At 42.1% G+C, this 19,633-nt stretch overlaps 2 protein-coding genes across 4 annotated transcripts in view; one reads left to right on the forward strand and one right to left on the reverse strand.

Annotated features, from left to right (window-relative positions):
* Positions 1 to 2,176, reverse strand: part of LOC135548055 (ras-related protein Rab-27B-like) — a 107,582-nt gene extending 105,406 nt beyond the window's left edge. The window contains exons 1-2 of one of the 2 annotated variants that reach the window (XM_064977281.1): positions 2,046 to 2,176; positions 1,826 to 1,917 (exon numbers count right to left, since the gene is read on the reverse strand). In XM_064977281.1, the coding sequence (XP_064833353.1) occupies positions 1,826 to 1,827 (2 nt within the window). In that variant the 5' untranslated portion in view covers positions 1,828 to 1,917; positions 2,046 to 2,176. The remainder of the gene's footprint in view (positions 1 to 1,825; positions 1,918 to 2,045) is intronic. The other variant, XM_064977285.1, reaches the window with a different exon arrangement.
* Positions 2,177 to 15,586: 13,410 nt separating this feature from the next.
* wdr91 (WD repeat domain 91) overlaps positions 15,587 to 19,633 on the forward strand; it is a 48,181-nt gene continuing 44,134 nt past the window's right edge. For both annotated transcript variants that reach the window (XM_064977286.1, XM_064977287.1), the window contains exons 1-2: positions 15,587 to 15,667; positions 16,620 to 16,754. In XM_064977286.1, coding sequence (XP_064833358.1) covers positions 15,611 to 15,667; positions 16,620 to 16,754 — 192 coding nt within the window. In that variant the 5' untranslated portion in view covers positions 15,587 to 15,610. The remainder of the gene's footprint in view (positions 15,668 to 16,619; positions 16,755 to 19,633) is intronic.

Consider the following 19,633-nt stretch of genomic DNA (forward strand, 5'->3'; position numbering starts at 1 on the left):
TCTAAAGTAGTGCACTATATAGGGAATAGGGTTCTATTGGACTCTGGTCTAAAGTAGTGCACTATATAGGGAATAGGGTTCTATTGGACTCTGGTCTAAAGTACTGCACTATATAGGGAATAGGGTTCTATTGGACTCTGGTCTAAAGTAGTGCACTATATAGGGAATAGGGTTCTATTGGACTCTGGTATAAAGTAGTGCACTATATAGGGAATAGGGTTCTATTGGACTCTGGTATAAAGTAGTGCACTATATAGGGAATAGGGTTCTATTGGACTCTGGTATAAAGTAGTGCACTATATAGGGAATAGGGTTCTATTGGACTCTGGTATAAAGTAGTGCACTATATAGGGAATAGTGTTCCATAGGGCTCTGGTCTAAAGTAGTGCACTATATAGGGAATAGGGTTCTATTGGACTCTGGTATAAAGTAGTGCACTATATAGGGAATAGGGTTCTATTGGACTCTGGTATAAAGTAGTGCACTATATAGGGAATAGTGTTCCATAGGGCTCTGGTCTAAAGTAGTGCACTATATAGGGAATAGGGTTCTATTGGACTCTGGTATAAAGTAGTGCACTATATAGGGAATAGTGTTCCATAGGGCACTGGTCTAAAGTAGTGCACTATATAGGGAATAGGGTTCTATTGGACTCTGGTATAAAGTAGTGCACTATATAGGGAATAGGGTTCTATTGGACTCTGGTATAAAGTAGTGCACTATATAGGGAATAGGGTTCTATTGGACTCTGGTATAAAGTAGTGCACTATATAGGGAATAGGGTTCTATTGGACTCTGGTATAAAGTAGTGCACTATATAGGGAATAGTGTTCCATAGGGCTCTGGTCTAAAGTAGTGCACTATATAGGGAATAGGGTTCTATTGGACTCTGGTATAAAGTAGTGCACTATATAGGGAATAGTGTTCCATAGGGCTCTGGTCTAAAGTAGTGCACTATATAGGGAATAGGGTTCTATTGGACTCTGGTATAAAGTAGTGCACTATATAGGGAATAGTGTTCCATAGGGCTCTGGTCTAAAGTAGTGCACTATATAGGGAATAGGGTTCTATTGGACTCTGGTATAAAGTAGTGCACTATATAGGGAATAGTGTTCCATAGGGCTCTGGTCTAAAGTAGTGCACTATATAGGGAATAGGGTTCTATTGGACTCTGGTATAAAGTAGTGCACTGTATAGGGAACATGGTTCCATAGGACCTGGTATAAAGTACTGACATTAATTTAAAACAGGAAAGGCTGTAATTTCACTTGTAAATTAATTAAGATTAGACATCATTCAAAACCACTGCAAAAGATTTAGTGAGAGTTTTCTAACCCCTAATATTCAGTTGATAAGTGACACTTATCAACTGAGTGGATTAACATCAATATCATCCCTCGTCTGTGATGGGTTTTCCTCTGTGAAGAGATTATGACACATGGAGAGATATGACAGAGAAAAAAACTATTCATTTAGTTTTCTGCATCGTACACACACACACACAAACAGCGCGAGAGAGACAGAACACAAATGAACAACCCTTTTTCTATACATGTGTATGTTTTTTTTTAAATAATCTACATATTTTTCAATGCATTGTTTTGCAAGGTGCAGATCTCGATGAAGATGCAGCTGGTTTTCCACTGGCTACCATCAGTGGGCTGGGTTGGAAGAGTATGACTCACAATCTACGGTAGGGTTAGTGATGACTCATGAGCGCAAAACGTTGCAGAAATGGAGCAGAATGTGCAAATTGGAACAATGTATCTTGAAGAACACTTATGGCAACAATGTAACAACGTAAGATTCTAGAATTCGCACTTACATTATAACACTGCTCGCGACTCAAATCTTGTTTGCAGGTGTCTGCTGCCTAGCCGATGTTTCTTCACCACTGAAGCGATCCATCTTCACAACCTATGGAAAGCAAGTACCACGACAAAAACATTACGTCTACAAGACGTTTAATTTCAGCACAACACATTTCGTCGACGGTTTGCGAGAACGAATGTTCATGGATCCATGTAACAAATGTTTCAACGTACCTTTCGCAAACTATTATATTTGCACGGTGCTTCTTCGCTTCCTTGTGAGGATGGCTGACTTGTCTGTCGTGGACAGTGATCACAGACACTCTCTAGAAGAGTGGGCGATCCAACACGGTCCTAGTGCCGATTTGCCTCTTGCGCTGTCGCTTCACATTCAACAGGTTACCTGTCCCATCCAATGGTCCCGACCTACACTCATAACCATAAAACACGCCGAGAATATCACTGCAGAATCAGATATACAGGTTCGTATCACAGTGGAAGTATGGCGATAAACCACAGACATAATGATTTGAGCGTTCACAATAGATTTGTAGTTGTAAACACAATTTGCAAATGTGTAAATGAGTTGTAAACATGAAAGAATCATTTGTAGTTGTAAACACATTCTCAAACGTGTAACTGATGAGTTGTGAACATGAAGAAAAAAAACACATTTGTAGTTGTAATCGTATTTTCAAACTTGTAAATTAATATTTGCCAGGAATAATTGCACCTGCACATGTCAATTTCGCGCAATCATTCTTTTGACAGTACTTTAACGCCCTACTGTGACAACAATATTTGCACATGTGCAAACAGCCATTTGCAAACAAAGAGAGGGCGAGCAGGAGCTCTGGAAGGTGGGACCTGTTTCTTCTAACCAATTAGATGAGGTTTTTCATAGACCCGTATACTCTACACTGGTTGATTGGTGACAAAAGGCTGTGTTGTCTGGCGCAACCAATGTCCACCAATGACTCCGAAATATTAGCTGCAGGGCCCGCGCCAAAACGAATCAACATTTCATTTCTATAGGGGTGCCCGCGCCAAAACGAATCAACATTTGATTTCTATAGGGGTGCCCGCGCCAGAACGAATCAGTTGGCATTTGATTTCTATAGGGGTGCCCGCGCCAGAACGAATCAGTTGACATTTGATTTCTATAGGGGTGCCCGCGCCAGAACGAATCAGTTGACATTTGATTTCTATAGGGGTGCCCGCGCCAGAACGAATCAGTTGGCATTTGATTTCTATAGGGGTGCCCACTCCAGAACGAATCAGTTGACATTTGATTTCTATAGGGGTGCCCGCGCCAGAACGAATCAGTTGGCATTTGATTTCTATAGGGGTGCCCGCGCCAGAACGAATCAGTTGACATTTGATTTCTATAGGGGTGCCCACTCCAGAACGAATCAGTTGACATTTGATTTCTATAGGGGTGCCCACTCCAGAACGAATCAGTTGACATTTGATTTCTATAGGGGTGCCGCGCCAGAACGAATCAGTTGGCATTTGATTTCTATAGGGTGCCCGCGCCAGAACGAATCAGTTGACATTTGATTTCTATAGGGTGCCCGCGCCAGAACGAATCAGTTGACATTTGATTTCTATAGGGGTGCCCGCGCCAGAACGAATCAGTTGACATTTGATTTCTATAGGGGTGCCCGCGCCAGAACGAATCAGTTGATATTTGATTTCTATAGGGGTGCCCGCGCCAGAACGAATCAGTTGACATTTGATTTCTATAGGGGTGCCCGCGCCAGAACGAATCAGTTGACATTTGATTTCTATAGGGGTGCCCGCGCCAGAACGAATCAGTTGACATTTGATTTCTATAGGGGTGCCCGCGCCAGAACGAATCAGTTGACATTTAATTTCTATAGGGGTGCCCGCGCCAGAACGAATCAGTTGGCATTTGATTTCTATAGGGGTGCCCGCGCCAGAACGAATCAGTTGACATTTGATTTCTATAGGGGTGCCCGCGCCAGAACGAATCAGTTGACATTTGATTTCTATAGGGGTTCCCGCGCCAGAACGAATCAGTTGGCATTTGATTTCTATAGGGTGCCCGCGCCAGAACGAATCAGTTGACATTTGATTTCTATAGGGTGCCCGCGCCAGAACGAATCAGTTGGCATTTGATTTCTATAGGGGTGCCCGCGCCAGAACGAATCAGTTGGCATTTGATTTCTATAGGGGTGCCCGCGCCAGAACGAATCAGTTGGCATTTGATTTCTATAGGGGTGCCGCGCCAGAACGAATCAGTTGGCATTTGATTTCTATAGGGTGCCGCGCCAGAACGAATCAGTTGACATTTGATTTCTATAGGGGTGCCCGCGCCAGAACGAATCAGTTGGCATTTGATTTCTATAGGGGTGCCTGCGCCAGAACGAATCAGTTGAAAATTTGATTTCTATAGGGGTGCCCGCGCCAGAACGAATCAGTTGGCATTTGATTTCTATAGGGGTTCCCGCGCCAGAACGAATCAGTTGGCATTTGATTTCTATAGGGGTGCCCGCGCCAGAACGAATCAGTTGGCATTTGATTTCTATAGGGGTTCCCGCGCCAGAACGAATCAGTTGGCATTTGATTTCTATAGGGGTGCCCGCGCCAGAACGAATCAGTTGACATTTGATTTCTATAGGGGTGCCCGCGCCAGAACGAATCAGTTGGCATTTGATTTCTATAGGGGTGCCTGCGCCAGAACGAATCAGTTGGCATTTGATTTCTATAGGGGTGCCCGCGCCAGAACGAATCAGTTGGCATTTGATTTCTATAGGGGTGCCTGCGCCAGAACGAATCAGTTGACATTTGATTTCTATAGGGGTGCCCGCGCCAGAACGAATCAGTTGACATTTGATTTCTATAGGGGTGCCCGCGCCAGAACGAATCAGTTCACATTTGATTTCTATAGGGGTCCCCGTTTTTTTTTCACAGGACTGCCTGAACAAATGTTCTTAGTAAGTTTTATAAGACCATCAGACAGCTCCTGAGTTTCATCTTTGCGGAACTTGATTGTTTTATATGTACATTTTCCGTTTCATTTCGATAACATGTTCTAACAATTATTGTCATGGTTAATGATACACATCTTAATTAAAATAAAATCAGATATAGCCTATAACTCAGAGATAGCCTATATAGGCCAATGCAGCAGTAGGCCTATAACTCAGAGATAGCCTATAACTCAGAGATAGCCTATAACTCAGAGATAGCCTATAACTCAGAGATAGCCTATAACTCAGAGATAGCCTATAACTCAGAGATAGCCTATAACTCAGAGATAGCCTATAACTCAGAGATAGCCTATAACTCAGAGATAGCCTATATAGGCCAATGCAGCAGTAGGCCTATAACTTCCATTGTCACCTAAGTAAAATGCATAGGCCGAAAGCCAACAAATTAAAAGAGTAAAAATATCCTGATGAAAATTGCAAGTTCTTTCAATCTCATTAATCTCTCTACTCCTCCACCTGTCTGCCTCCCTTTCTATCTTTCTTGATTTGAGCTATTGACTAGGGAAGTGCAACATTGTATCAACTCAGCAGGTTTCCCTCAACGTTATCAGGACACATGAAACCACACACATGCATGCTCACACGAACCACTCCAAACAAAACACAATGAAATAAAATGACAACACTCCAAAATGATGGTTATGAAATAAAAACTCCTAAATGATTGTTATGAAACAAACCAACACTTGTTTCTCACAAGTGGATCAGGTTGTGAACTCCGCAAACAACGTTTCCACTCCGAGAATGAGAACTGTAAATGACTGTAAAACATGCATTAACAGAAATGAATGTAACCAAATGACATGGATTAACGGTACATTTACTAGCCTACTGGTTACATATGTAATGGGGAATTTATATTGAAAAAAATAATTAAAAACAATCAAAGGGCAAACAATTCACACAATGAAACAATGAATGTGCAATAATTAACGGGGAGACGGCGGACACGTTCTGGAGAGCTGAGTGCATGCATTCTTTAGAGCGATGTCCATATCTTCACCACACAGCCCTCCTCTTCTTCTTCTTTTCTCAACCTTTTCATTTATACTGCCCAAATGACTGGCTTTCCAAATAGACATACGCCTTTGCACTTATGATTTAGAAACAATTCACAGCTATTTAAAAACAACATAATAATGATCCTCTGTGGCTAAGTCAAGCTCTCTGGTAAAGTCTTCTGTATTATTTTCATTAGACAGGAGTAATTATATCATTTTGGCAAAACATCCATTTACTTTAGGGGAAGTCAGCATCCGAACAGTGCACTGTGCACCCGCAAACCTTCCATTCTAAATCACAAGTGGCTGAAACCAGAAATCTGTTTAAAATAACGAGATGCTCATGTCTCCGCCATAATCGTAGGCAGTCATTGTAAATAAGATTTAGTTCATAACTGACTTGCCTAGTTAAATAAAAGCTAAATAAAAAAACAATGAAAAAAGCAATGCGAGTCGTTGTCCCGAAGGTGGGAGTCGACAGGCTTTGGTCTCTTCATATTTTCCTCATAGAACAAGCATTGGGTTTATTCAGGACAGAAAAGATATGACATGCCATACTTCCCTTTGTCCAGACAGCATCAGATAGATGGTCTACACATAAGGAAACAGAGGGGCGCTGTTTTTCGCTCGCTTGGATGCTTTATCTGAGATTGATGCGTCTTTCTGACAGCGCGTGTCAATGATTAATATTTCAATATTTAATTTGGACCGGAAAGGAAGTAAGTTAGGGCGGGCCAGGACCCTTACGGTCCGCCCATAACACCGGCCCTGGTTGGCTGTCATGGAAGGTACATTTAAATATCTTTCTTTTATGGCTATGGAGCAAGATTTTTTTCCATCATGTTTTTGAGAGATAGCTATAAAAAGTAGGAGTGTGGATCAGAAAACCAGTCACTGACCACCATTTTGTTTCATGCAGGGTGACACATCTCCTTCACACAGAGTTGATCAGTCTGTTGATTGTGGTCTGTGGAATGTTGTCCCACTCCTCTTCAATGGCTGTGCGAAGTTTCTGGATATTTGCGGGAACTTGAACACACTGTCGTACACGTCAATCCAGAGCATCCCAAACATGCTCAATGGGTGACGTGTCTGATGAGTATGCAGGCCATGGAAGAACTGGGATATTTTCAGCTTCCAGGAATTGTGTTGAGGTGATGGCGGCGGATGACTGGCACGACAATGACCCTCAGGATCTTGTCATGGTATCTCTGTGCATTCAAATTGTCATCGATAAAATGCAATTGTTTTCGTCGTCCATAGTTTATGCCTACTCATACCATAAACCCACTGCCACGGTGAGGCACTCTGTTCACAACCTTGACATCAGCAAACTGCTCGCCCCCACACAACGCCATACACATGGTCTGTGGTTGTGAGGCTGGTTGGACGTACTGCCAAATTCTCTAAAATGACGTTGGAGGCGGCTTATGGTAGAGAAATAAACTTTAAATTCTCTGGAAACAGCTCTGGTGGACATTCTTGCTGTCAGCATGCCAATTGCGCGCTCCCTCAAAACTTGAGACATCTGAGACGACGACTCAGTCGGGGTCTCAACTTACTGTTGAGAGTCAGAATAATAGAATGCACAAGGTGCAATTTCTAAATGTGTTTGTGCATCAGCGGTCACTCAATTATCTCATGTCAGCAACATTGTTTTAGATGGGTAAGTTAGTCTAGCAGCCAGCTATCTAAATGTGTAGTAAGCATTGGCCCCACATCAGTTATCCTATTAACTGCATACATTTGCCTCCATCCTATAGCAAAGTAGGTAGAATTGCAGGAAATGAGTTGTAAACCTGCACATTTGTCTCTCTGCCCCCTGGCAAAATGAGTAGAATTACAGATAATAAGCGATACACACAGATATGCATTGAGATACATGAGATAATAAGCGATACGCACAGATATGCATTGAGATACATGAGATAATAAGCGATACGCACAGATATGCATTGAGATACATGAGATAATAAGCGATACACACAGATATGCATTGAGATACATGAGATAATAAGCGATACACACAGATATGCATTGAGATACATGAGATAATAAGCGATACACACAGATATGCATTGAGATACATGAGATAATAAGCGATACACACAGATATGCATTGAGATACATGAGATAATAAGCGATACACACAGATATGCATTGAGATACATGAGATAATAAGCGATACACACAGAAATGCATTGCCAAACAACGCTACTGACACATTCTGGTTGGAGTATTTTAACAAGGCTGAGTGTGGCAGTAGTGTTGCTTTGTGAACAAACAAATAAATCAAGAGATTGACAGGAGACACTTTACAGAGGTGCTCAGTAAATGTGGGCAGACAAACATTTCAAAATCCTACTTGATGTGTCTGAGATTTTAGAATGAAGAAAAAAAAGAACTCTGGAACTTAGAGATTTTAGAATGAAAAAAAAAAAGAACTCTAGAACTCTAAAAAGGTTCCTTCTAGAACTTAGCCGGATGTTCCGGGTTTCCAGATGAAATTTAAAGACAGACTTCCGAGGAGACTTACACTTTTGGACGTTACCAAGGCAACACGCCATCTTAACTCCTCCTCCACATTCACTCTATTTATAAAATAGTTCTAAAGAAAACCTCTTCCGGATAGTTTTTTGTTTGTTGTTGTTATTCTGGTCAATACCGGTATGTCGGGCAGTGATTCCCAAACTCAGTGCACGTGTTGGTTTTTGCCCTAACGTTACACAGCTGATTCAAATGAACAAAGCGTGATGATTAGTTGATTATTTGAAGCAGCTGTATAGTACTGTGATAAGTTATTTATAACCTAATAGGGTTATTCTGTTGTCCCCATTGGAGAACCCTTTTTGGTTCCAGGTAGAACCCTTTTGGGTCACATGAAACAAAGAAAAGACAGCCGAAGAACCCTTTTGAAAGCCTTTCTTCTAAGAGTGCATGCAGGGCACAGGGCACAGCCAAGGCCCCCACTTAGCATTTTATTTACGTAACATGATGACACTCCTTGTCCCAAAACATTGCATAACAAACAAAGACTATGCACATCATCATGACACTTACACACAGATCATGTAGAGCAGTCCCTCGGGCAAATCAGCATCAACTTAAAAAAAACAACATATAACTTTATTGGTTCTTATGATGATGATGATGATGTCTGCTCATTACAGATTACATGACAGATGCTGCAGTTTTGGAAAATAAAGATTTGAAAATCATGCATTGAACCACTGTTACAGGCTAAAACAATAGGATATATGTGTTGTCTTAATGTCCATGGAAAGCTGTTTATTCTCTGTGTTGGTTTGGGGCGTGATAGTGATGAGGGTGGGTCATCTAGGTGTATTGTATTTCTATGTTGGCCCGATATGGTTCCCAATCAGAGGCAGCTGTTTATCATTTTCTCTGATTGGGGATCATATTTAGGTAACCATTTCCCCATTGTTAGTTGTGGGATCTTGTCTACAGTTAGTTGCGTTTGTGCACACCAGTAGCGTCACGTTTCGTTTGTGCTTTTTTGTTTTTGTTTTGATGAGTTTTGATTTATTAAAAATATGTGGAACTCTACGCACGCTGCGCCTTGGTCCAATCATAACGACGAACGTGACCCTGAAGGGGGAAAGTGTGACAGGCTTTGGTTTTTCCATTTATGTTTTGAGGTTTGGACTTTAGCACGTAGAGCTTGTTAGCACGTAGGACACACCGATTGGTGTCACCTCATTAGTCAGCTTGTCTTACACCTGTGCCGGTTGCCTTCTCGTTAGTTGGAAGGTGTTTCACCTGTGTTGGCCCAGGCGCTATTTTAGAGTGTCTGGCCCAGTGCTCCAGTTGTCTGGACAGATGTGGAGGGCGACACCTTTAGTTGTCTTTATAGATTTGGAGGGTCAATGCCTTTAGTTGTATTGATAGATGGTAACTCCTTTAGTTGTATTGATAGATGTTAACTCCTTTAGTTGTATTGATAGATGTGGAGGGTCAACAACTTTAGTTGTCTTGATAGATGTGGAGGGTCAACTCCTTTAGTTGTATTGATAGATGTGGAGGGTCAACACCTTTAGTTGTATTGATAGATGTGGAGGGTCAACAACTTTAGTTGTCTTGATAGATGTGGAGGGTCAACACCTTTAGTTGTATTGATAGATGTTAACACCTTTAGTTGTATTGATAGATGTTAACACCTTTAGTTGTATTGATAGATGTGGAGGGTCAACTCCTTTAGTTGTATTGATAGATGTTAACTCCTTTAGTTGTATTGATAGATGTTAACACCTTTAGTTGTATTGATAGATGTTAACACCTTTAGTTGTCTTGATAGATGTGGAGGGTCAATGCCTTTAGTTGTATTGATAGATGTTAACTCCTTTAGTTATCTTGATAGATGTGGAGGGTCAATGCCTTTAGTTGTATTGATAGATGTTAACTCCTTTAGTTGTATTGATAGATGTGGAGGGTCAACTCCTTTAGTTGTCTCTAGATGTGGAGGGTCAACTCATTTAGTTGTATTGATAGATGTGGAGGGTCAACTCCTTTAGTTGTCTCTAGATGTGGAGGGTCAACTCCTTTAGTTGTATTGATAGATGTGGAGGGTCAACTCCTTTAGTTGTATTGATAGATGTTAACACCTTTAGTTGTATTGATATATGTGGAGGGTCAACTCCTTTAGTTGTATTGATAGATGTGGAGGGTCAACTCCTTTAGTTGTATTGATAGATGTGGAGGGTTAACACCTTTAGTTGTATTGATATATGTTAACACCTTTAGTTGTATTGATAGATGTGGAGGGTCAACTCCTTTAGTTGTATTGATAGATGTGGAGGGTCAACTCCTTTAGTTGTCTCTAGATGTGGAGGGTCGACTCCTTTAGTTGTATTGATAGATGTTAACACCTTTAGTTGTATTGATAGATGTTAACACCTTTAGTTGTATTGATAGATGTTAACTCCTTTAGATGTATTGAGAGATGTAGAGGGTTAACTCCTTTAGTTGTATTGATATATGTTAACTCCTTTAGATGTATTGAGAGATGTTAACTCCTTTAGTTGTATTGATAGATGTGGAGGGTCAACTCCTTTAGTTGTATTGAGAGATGTGGAGGGACAACTCCTTTAGTTGTATTGATAGATGTGGGGGGTCAACTCCTTTAGTTGTATTGATAGATGTTAACACCTTTAGTTGTATTGATATATGTGGAGGGTCAACTCCTTTAGTTGTATTGATAGATGTGGAGGGTTAACACCTTTAGTTGTATTGATAGATGTTAACACCTTTAGTTGTATTGATAGATGTGGAGGGTCAACTCCTTTAGTTGTATTGATAGATGTGGAGGGTCAACTCCTTTAGTTGTCTCTAGATGTGGAGGGTTGACTCCTTTAGTTGTATTGATAGATGTGGAGGGTCAACTCCTTTAGTTGTATTGATAGATGTTAACACCTTTAGTTGTATTGATAGATGTGGAGGGTCAACTCCTTTAGTTGTATTGATAGATGTGGAGGGTTAACACCTTTAGTTGTATTGATAGATGTGGAGGGTCAACTCCTTTAGTTGTATTGATAGATGTGGACGGTCAACTCCTTTAGTTGTCTCTAGATGTGGAGGGTTGACTCCTTTAGTTGTATTGATAGATGTTAACACCTTTAGTTGTATTGATAGATGTTAACTCCTTTAGTTGTATTGATAGATGTTAACTCCTTTAGTTGTATTGATAGATGTTAACTTCTTTAGATGTATTGAGAGATGTGGAGGGTCAACTCCTTTAGTTGTCTCTAGATGTGGAGGGTCAACTCCTTTAGTTGTCTCTAGATGTGGAGGGTCAACTCCTTTTAGTTGGCTCTCCCTATTTTGATTTCTAGACAAACCATCCTTTATCTAATTTTGTTTTGCTCCGCCTTTTTGGTTTGCTTCCTGTCTGTAAGTGTCAGGCATAGGCGTATAGGTGACAGGGAAGTCAGGCGCAGGAGAGTCAAACGGAGTGTAAAATGGAGTCTTTTAATAAAGTGCACGTAACATGCTCCATAACACTAAAAGGTACATACATACACAAACATGGGTACGAGGACCCGACGCGCACCTATACAACATAAAACTACACTGACAATAAAACAATCTCTGACAAAGACATGAGGGGAGACAGAGGGTTAAATACACAACAGGTAATGAATGGGATTGAAAACAGATGTGTGGGAAGACAAAGACAAAACCGATGGAAAATGAAAAATGGATCAATGATGGCTAGAAGACCGGTGACGTCGAACGCCGAGCACCGCCCAAACAAGGAGAGGCAACGACTTCGGCAGAAGTCGTGACATTAAGATTGGTGTGGGTTTTTCTTTTGTTTGCCTCTACTTAGGCAAATTTAGTGGCCACTCATGGTGGGTGTCTTAGGTCCCAGTTGTTGTTGCTATGCAACTTTCAGTGGACACACCCATGAGTATCTTTCAGAACCTCTCCTAAAAACCCCCACCTGTTTTGGTTGTTGTCAATGACTCTTTGTTAGTTCCCTTTTCTGTTTGACTGACATTTTTGGTGGGTTTTCTTGTTGGGGAACTTAACACCACACACACACACACGGTAGAAGTTATCTACTTTCTCCCCTGTTGTCATGGATACTCTTGATTCTACCGTCAACACCTGTGGGGGCAGGTAGATTGTTTCAGGACAGCCTTCTATTCTGTCTATAGTTTTAAAAAGGGAAAGCTTTTCCCAATACTGTCTATTCAATGTCTAATTAGTCTGAATACTGAGAAAAAGAGAATGTTCTGACATCAAAGTGAGCTGGGGGGGGGGTTCCTTAGCTTTAGGTAATTGGTATAGTTCTGAAGGTACCGTTACATCCTGAGTGGACCAGAGGGTGAAAATAAGAGCTTTTACTACCAGATGAAAAATAAACTACTTTTTTTAATTCATTAAAAATAAAAGTTTCCATGACAACAAAAAGTGTATGTGGAGAAACAATGAATATCCTAATGTCAGACATTAATAAACACAGTGTCCAGAAGAGGCTGTATAGCCTCCATTTAATCTCTTTCCCTGGATAGATGTGAAGGCCTCGTGTGTCGTCACAGCATGCTGCTAGGGGTGTAGACTGTTGCAAATCAAACATGATTATAACCCTGAAGTGCTGATCGTTCCTGGCAATGTCTTTCTCTCCTGTTTGTTCTAGTGAAATGTTATTATCTATGAACACAGCTATGAATAATTAAATTATGTTTTCCTTCTTCTCTGTACTGAACCATGTGTGTGTCCCAAATGGTGCCCTATTCATTGTCTGGTGCACTGCTTTTGACCAGGGCCCCATGTAGGGAATAGGGTGCAATTTGGGAGGAAGTCAATGTGATATGCTTTCCTCCTACGGTACTCTGCACTGAACCATGAATCACATCAATTTCCCTCACTACAGTACAGTGTAATAGGCCTATCCTGTATTAATGAAGGGAGGTCTCTTTAGATCTAAAATCCATTAGCTAGAGCTTTTCCATGAACGTGTCTGGACACTGTGTTTATTAATGTCTGAGGCTATACAGCCTCTTCTGGACACTGTGTTTATTAATGTCTGAGGCTATACAGCCTCTTCTGGACACTGTGTTTATTAATGTCTGAGGCTATACAGCCTCTTCTGCAAACTGTGTTTATTAATGTCTGAGGCTATACAGTCTCTTCTGGACACTGTGTTTATTAATGTCTGAGGCTATACAGCCTCTTCTGGACACTGTGTTTATTAATGTCTGAGGCTATACAGCCTCTTCTGGACACTGTGTTTATTAATGTCTGAGGCTATACAGCCTCTTCTGGACACTGTGTTTATTAATGTCTGAGGCTATACAGCCTCTTCTGAACACTGTGTTTATTAATGTTTATTAATATCTGAGGCTATACAGCCTCTTCTGCAAACTGTGTTTATTAATGTCTGAGGCTATACAGCCTCTTCTGGACACTGTGTTTATTAATGTCTGAGGCTATACAGCCTCTTCTGCAAACTGTGTTTATTAATGTCTGAGGCTATACAGCCTCTTCTGGACACTGTGTTTATTAATGTCTGAGGCTATACAGCCTCTTCTGCAAACTGTGTTTATTAATGTCTGAGGCTATACAGCCTCTTCTGGACACTGTGTTTATTAATGTCTGAGGCTATACAGCCTCTTCTGGACACTGTGTTTATTAATGTCTGAGGCTATACAGCCTCTTCTGCAAACTGTGTTTATTAATGTCTGAGGCTATACAGCCTCTTCTGAACACTGTGTTTATTAATGTTTATTAATATCTGAGGCTATACAGCCTCTTCTGCAAACTGTGTTTATTAATGTCTGAGGCTATACAGCCTCTTCTGGACACTGTGTTTATTAATGTCTGAGGCTATACAGTCTCTTCTGGACACTGTGTTTATTAATGTCTGAGGCTATACAGCCTCTTCTGGACACTGTGTTTATTAATGTCTGAGGCTATACAGCCTCTTCTGCAAACTGGTTTATTAGAGTCTGCTCTCCTTTTTCTTTCCCCTTCTCCTATCATCACAATGATCCACGTACCAAATGTCCCCGTATTCTCTATGTAGTGCACTACTTTAGACCAGAGCCATATGGAGCCCTATTCCCTATATAGTCCACGATTTTAGACCAGAGCCCTATGGAATCCTATTCCCTATGCAATGCACTATATAGGGAATACGGTGTCATTTGGGACAAAACATATGACAGGGAAGCATCGTGCCTACAGGGAAGTATCGTGCCTACAGGGAAGCATCGTGCCTACAGGGAAGAGTCATGCCTACAGGGAAGCATCATGCCTACAGGGAAGAGTCATGCCTACAGGGAAGCATCATGCCTACAGGGAAGAGTCATGCCTACAGGGAAGAGTCATGCCTACAGGGAAGAGTCATGCCTACAGGGAAGGGTCATGCCTACAGGGAAGGGTCATGCCTACAGGGAAGAGTCATGCCTACAGGGAAGAGTCATGCCTACAGGGAAGCATCGTGCCTACAGGGAAGCATCGTGCCTACAGGGAAGAGTCATGCCTACAGGGAAGCATCGTGCCTACAGGGAAGAGTCATGCCTACAGGGAAGAGTCATGCCTACAGGGAAGAGTCATGCCTACAGGGAAGCATCGTGCCTACAGGGAAGAGTCATGCCTACAGGGAAGCATCGTGCCTACAGGGAAGAGTCATGCCTACAGGGAAGCATCGTGCCTACAGGGAAGCATCGTGCCTACCGGGAAGAGTCATGCCTACAGGGAAGCATCGTGCCTACAGGGAAGAGTCATGCCTACAGGGAAGAGTCATGCCTACAGGGAAGAGTCATGCCTACAGGGAAGCATCGTGCCTACAGGGAAGAGTCATGCCTACAGGGAAGCATCGTGCCTACAGGGAAGCATCATGCCTACAGGGAAGCATCGTGCCTACAGGGAAGCATCATGCCTACAGGGAAGCATCGTGCCTACAGGGAAGCATCGTGCTCGGGAGAATGCCCTGCACTGACAGTGCCTGAATATCTACCCGTCTGATCTGTTTGCAACTTAGTTACAGGATTTAATAATTCTATTGGGGACAATTGATCATTTTGAGAAACATCAAGATCGGTCCATTTTCATGTATTTTTAACGTGTTATCTACCTCCTGTACATTAGAAATGAGCTCCATGTTTACTTACTGCTTCGACTGGTCAGTGCACGGTAGTCTATTACTATAATACATATTACAGTCCGATGTTTGCTGTGAATGTGCCCTCTAGTGGAGCCAGCGTCGACGCGGAAATGTCCTTCCTGCCACGTGACGTCACACGAATTCGATCACATGACAACCTCGGAGAAAAAGAAAACAGAAAATATTTCAGCCTGCGTTTTCACTTTGGTAAGTTTTACACTATAAATACAGTGTTAATACATTTTTGATTTTACTATTACCAAGATTGTTACTTGTGAAATACACTAACCGCTCATCGTATTGTTTTGTTGTTGTTGAAAAATCGCCACTCTTCTAACCAAACTAGCCCCTCTTGTTTAGCTAGAAATGGGCTCCTGCAAGCATCCCGTCTCGGCAGAAAAGCAACGCCTTCTTCTAGCTATGCAATTTGAAGAAGTAAACGATTGTAATGATGATTTATGTGTACATTAATAATTAGCGTGCAGTTATATTTTCTCTGTTTTCTTTCGTGTTTATTACTTGACTTACACGTGAGTGGTCCTCTGTAGCTCTGTTGGTATAGCATTGCCATTGCAACGCGAAGATGGTGGGTTCGGTCCCCGTGATCACTCATACGTTACATGTGCTTGCTTGCTAAAATGCCTATGTCTCGCCGACAGCGTCGTGCATTTTGGTACACCAGAATGACATTCATTTCCAATGGAACGCGGCGTTTGTGTTGCAGCATTGCGTTCTGTGTGGTGCATATCTTGGATTTATCAAACTGTAAACTATGTGCGTGAACGGCTTGACAGAAATGGTAGCGGAAGGTGAATGTAAAACTGTCGGTGTGATCTAGGTGTACATGCGCAAAACGGTACGCAGCGTCAGCTGGATATGTTTACAACAACAGTTCAACATTCACCTTCTGCTACCGTTTCTGTCAAGCCGTCTACAGCACACAGTTTGACGTATTGCGTTCAATGAATCCAACGTCCTCACCACACGGAACGCACTGCAACTGCCTCTGCAACGCAATGCTGCAAGGAAAACGCAGCGTTTCATTGGAAAGGGATGTACTTCTGGTGTACCAAAACGCAATGTCTGTGTGATCGAGGAGTAAGTGGCTTTATACATTATTAACCCGATCACACCGTTGTGTGTCATGTTGCTCTGACAGGGAGAGAGAAAGATGGGGTCAGCTGTCGAGAGGACGGATGAACATGTCCGAGAATACTTGATATATCGTGGTTTCACCGGCACACTGAAGCACCTAGACTCTGATATGAAAGCAGACAAGGAGAAAGGATTCAGAGTATGTATAAAACAGTGTATTTGAAGTCATTAACCATCCAGGTATTGCAAAACGGACAGCAGCAGTAGCTTGTTCTCAGTGTTGTCAAGACAGCACAAACAGATTTGTGACCAGGCTATAGCAGTTGCTTATAGCCTTGTTACTCTGACCGATATAGACAGGTGAGAAGTTAGATCTTTGTATGTACACTATATATACAAAAGTATGTGGACCCCCCCCCTTCAAATGAGTGGCTTTGGCTATTTCTGCCACACCTGTTGCTGACAGGTGTATAAAATTGAGCACACCTCCATGCAATCTCCATAGACAAACATTGACAGTAGAACGGCCTTGCTGATGAGCTCAGTGACTTTCAACGTGGCACCGTCATAGGATGACACCTTTCCAACAAGTCAGTTCGTCATATTTCTGCCCTGCTAGAGCTGCCCCCCGGTCAACTGTAAGTGCTGTTATTGTGAAGTGGAAACGTCTAGGAGCAACAACGGCTCAGCCGCAAAGTGGTAGGCCACACAAGCTCACAGAACGGGACCTCTGAAAAGCGTTTAAAAATTGTCAGTCCTCGGTTGCAACACTCACTACCAAGTTCCAAACTGCCTCTGGAAGCAAAGTCATCACAATAACTGTTCATTGGAAGCTTCATGAAATGGGTTTTCATGGCCAAGCAGCTGCACACAAGCCTAAGATCACCATGAGCAATGCCAAGCGTTGGGTGGAGTGGTGTAACGCTCGCTGCCATTGGACTCTGGAACATTGGAAACACGTTCTCTGGAGTGTTGAATCACGCTTTACCATCTGGCAGCCTGACGGATGAATCTGGGTTTGGCGGATGCCAGGAGAACGCTACCTGCCCCAATGCATAGTGCCAACTGTAAAGTTTGGTGGAGGAGGAATAATGGTCTGGGGTTGTTTTTAATGGTTCAGGCTCCTTAGTTCCAGTGAAGGGAAATCTCAACAGTACAGCATACAATGACATTCTAGATGATTCTGTACTTCCATTTTTGTGGAAACAGTTTGGGGGAATTCCCTATCCTGCTTCAGCATGACAATGCCCCCGTGCACAAAACACGGTCCATATAGAAATGGTTTTTCGAGATCAGTGTGGAACAACTTGACTGGCCTGCACAGAGCCTTAACCTCAACCCTATCGAACACCTTTTGGAATGAATTGGAACGCAGACTGCGAGCCAGGCCTAATCACCCAACCTCAGTGCGAGACCTCACTAATGTTCTTGTGGCTGAATGGAGGCAAGTCCCTGCAGCAATGTTCCAACATCTAGTGGAAAGCCTTCCCAGAAGAGTGGAGGCTGTTATGACAGCAATGTCCTGACATCTAGTGGAAAGCCTTCCCAGAAGAGTGGAGGCTGTTATAGCAGCAATGTTCCAACCTCTAGTGGAAAGCCTTCCCAGAAGAGTGGAGGCTGTTATAGCAGCAATGTTCTAACATCTAGTGGAAAGCCTTCCCAGAAGAGTGGAGGCTTTTGTGGCAGCAATGGGAGGACCAACTCCATATTAATGTCCATGATTTTGGAATGAGATGTTTGAAGAGCAGGTGTCCACATACTTTTGTCCATTTAGTGTTTATGTATATACCAGAGGAGGCATCTGTGGGGAGAACGGCTCATTTTAATGCCTGGAATGGAGTCAATGGACTGGAGTCTACCACATGGAAACCATGGTAACCATGTGTTTGATGTCTTTGACTCCATTCCAGCCATCATTATGAGCCGTTCTCCCCTCAGATGTCTCCTCTGATATATACAGTGCCAAAAGTTTGGACACACCTACTCATTCAAGGGTTTTTATTTAGAGTAGAATAATAGTGAAGACATCAAAACTATGAAATAACACATATGGAATCATGCCGTAACCAAAAAAGTGTTAAACAAATCAAAATGTATTTTATAATATTTGAGATCCTTCAAAGTAGCCATTCTTTGCCTTGATGACAGCTTTGCACACTCTCAGCATTTTCTCAACCAGCTTCATGAGGTAGTCACCTGGAATACTTTTCCAACAGTCTTGAAGAAGTTTCCACATATGCTGAGCACTTGTGTGCTGCTTTTCCTTCACTCTGCGGTCCAACTCATCCCAAACCATCTCAATGGGGTTGAGGTCAGGTGACTGTGGAGGACAGGTCATATGATGCATCACTCTCCTTGGTGAAATAGCTCTTACACAGCCTGGAGGTGTGTTTTGGGTCATTGTCCTGTTGATGATAGTCCCACTAAGTGCAAACCAGATGGGATGGTGTATCGCTGCAGAATGCTGTGGTAGCCATGCTGGTTAAGGTGCCCTTGAATTCTAAATAAATCACAGACAGTGTCACCAGCAAAGCGCCATAACACCTCCTCCTCCATGCTTCACGGTGGGAAACACTCATGTGGAGAACATCTGTTCGCCAACTATGCGTATAACACTTATTTTGGTTACTACATGATTCCGTATGTTATTGCATAGTTTTGATGTCTTCACTATTATTCTACAATGTATAAAATAGTCAAACTAAAGAAAAACCCTGGAATGAGTAGGTGTGTCCAAACTTTTGACTGGTACTGTGTGTGTGTATATATATATATATATATATATATATATATATATATATATGTGTACACCTATATATACACCTATGTGTATATATATATATATATATATATATATATACATACACACACACCTGGGGTACTTGTCAAAAACCTTTTGTTGTGTGTTTTTATCCCAGGTCAAACTTTAAATTATATCTAATTATATTTCACTTCATAATATTTAAGCAATAAATCCTGAGGGGTGTGATATATGGCCAAGGACTGGTCTTAGGCACGACGCGATGCGGAGTGCCTGGACACAGCCCTGCACCGTGGTATATTGGCCATATACCACAA

This window comes from Oncorhynchus masou, chromosome 11 (assembly GCF_036934945.1).
Source record: "Oncorhynchus masou masou isolate Uvic2021 chromosome 11, UVic_Omas_1.1, whole genome shotgun sequence".
NCBI lineage: Eukaryota > Metazoa > Chordata > Actinopteri > Salmoniformes > Salmonidae > Oncorhynchus > Oncorhynchus masou.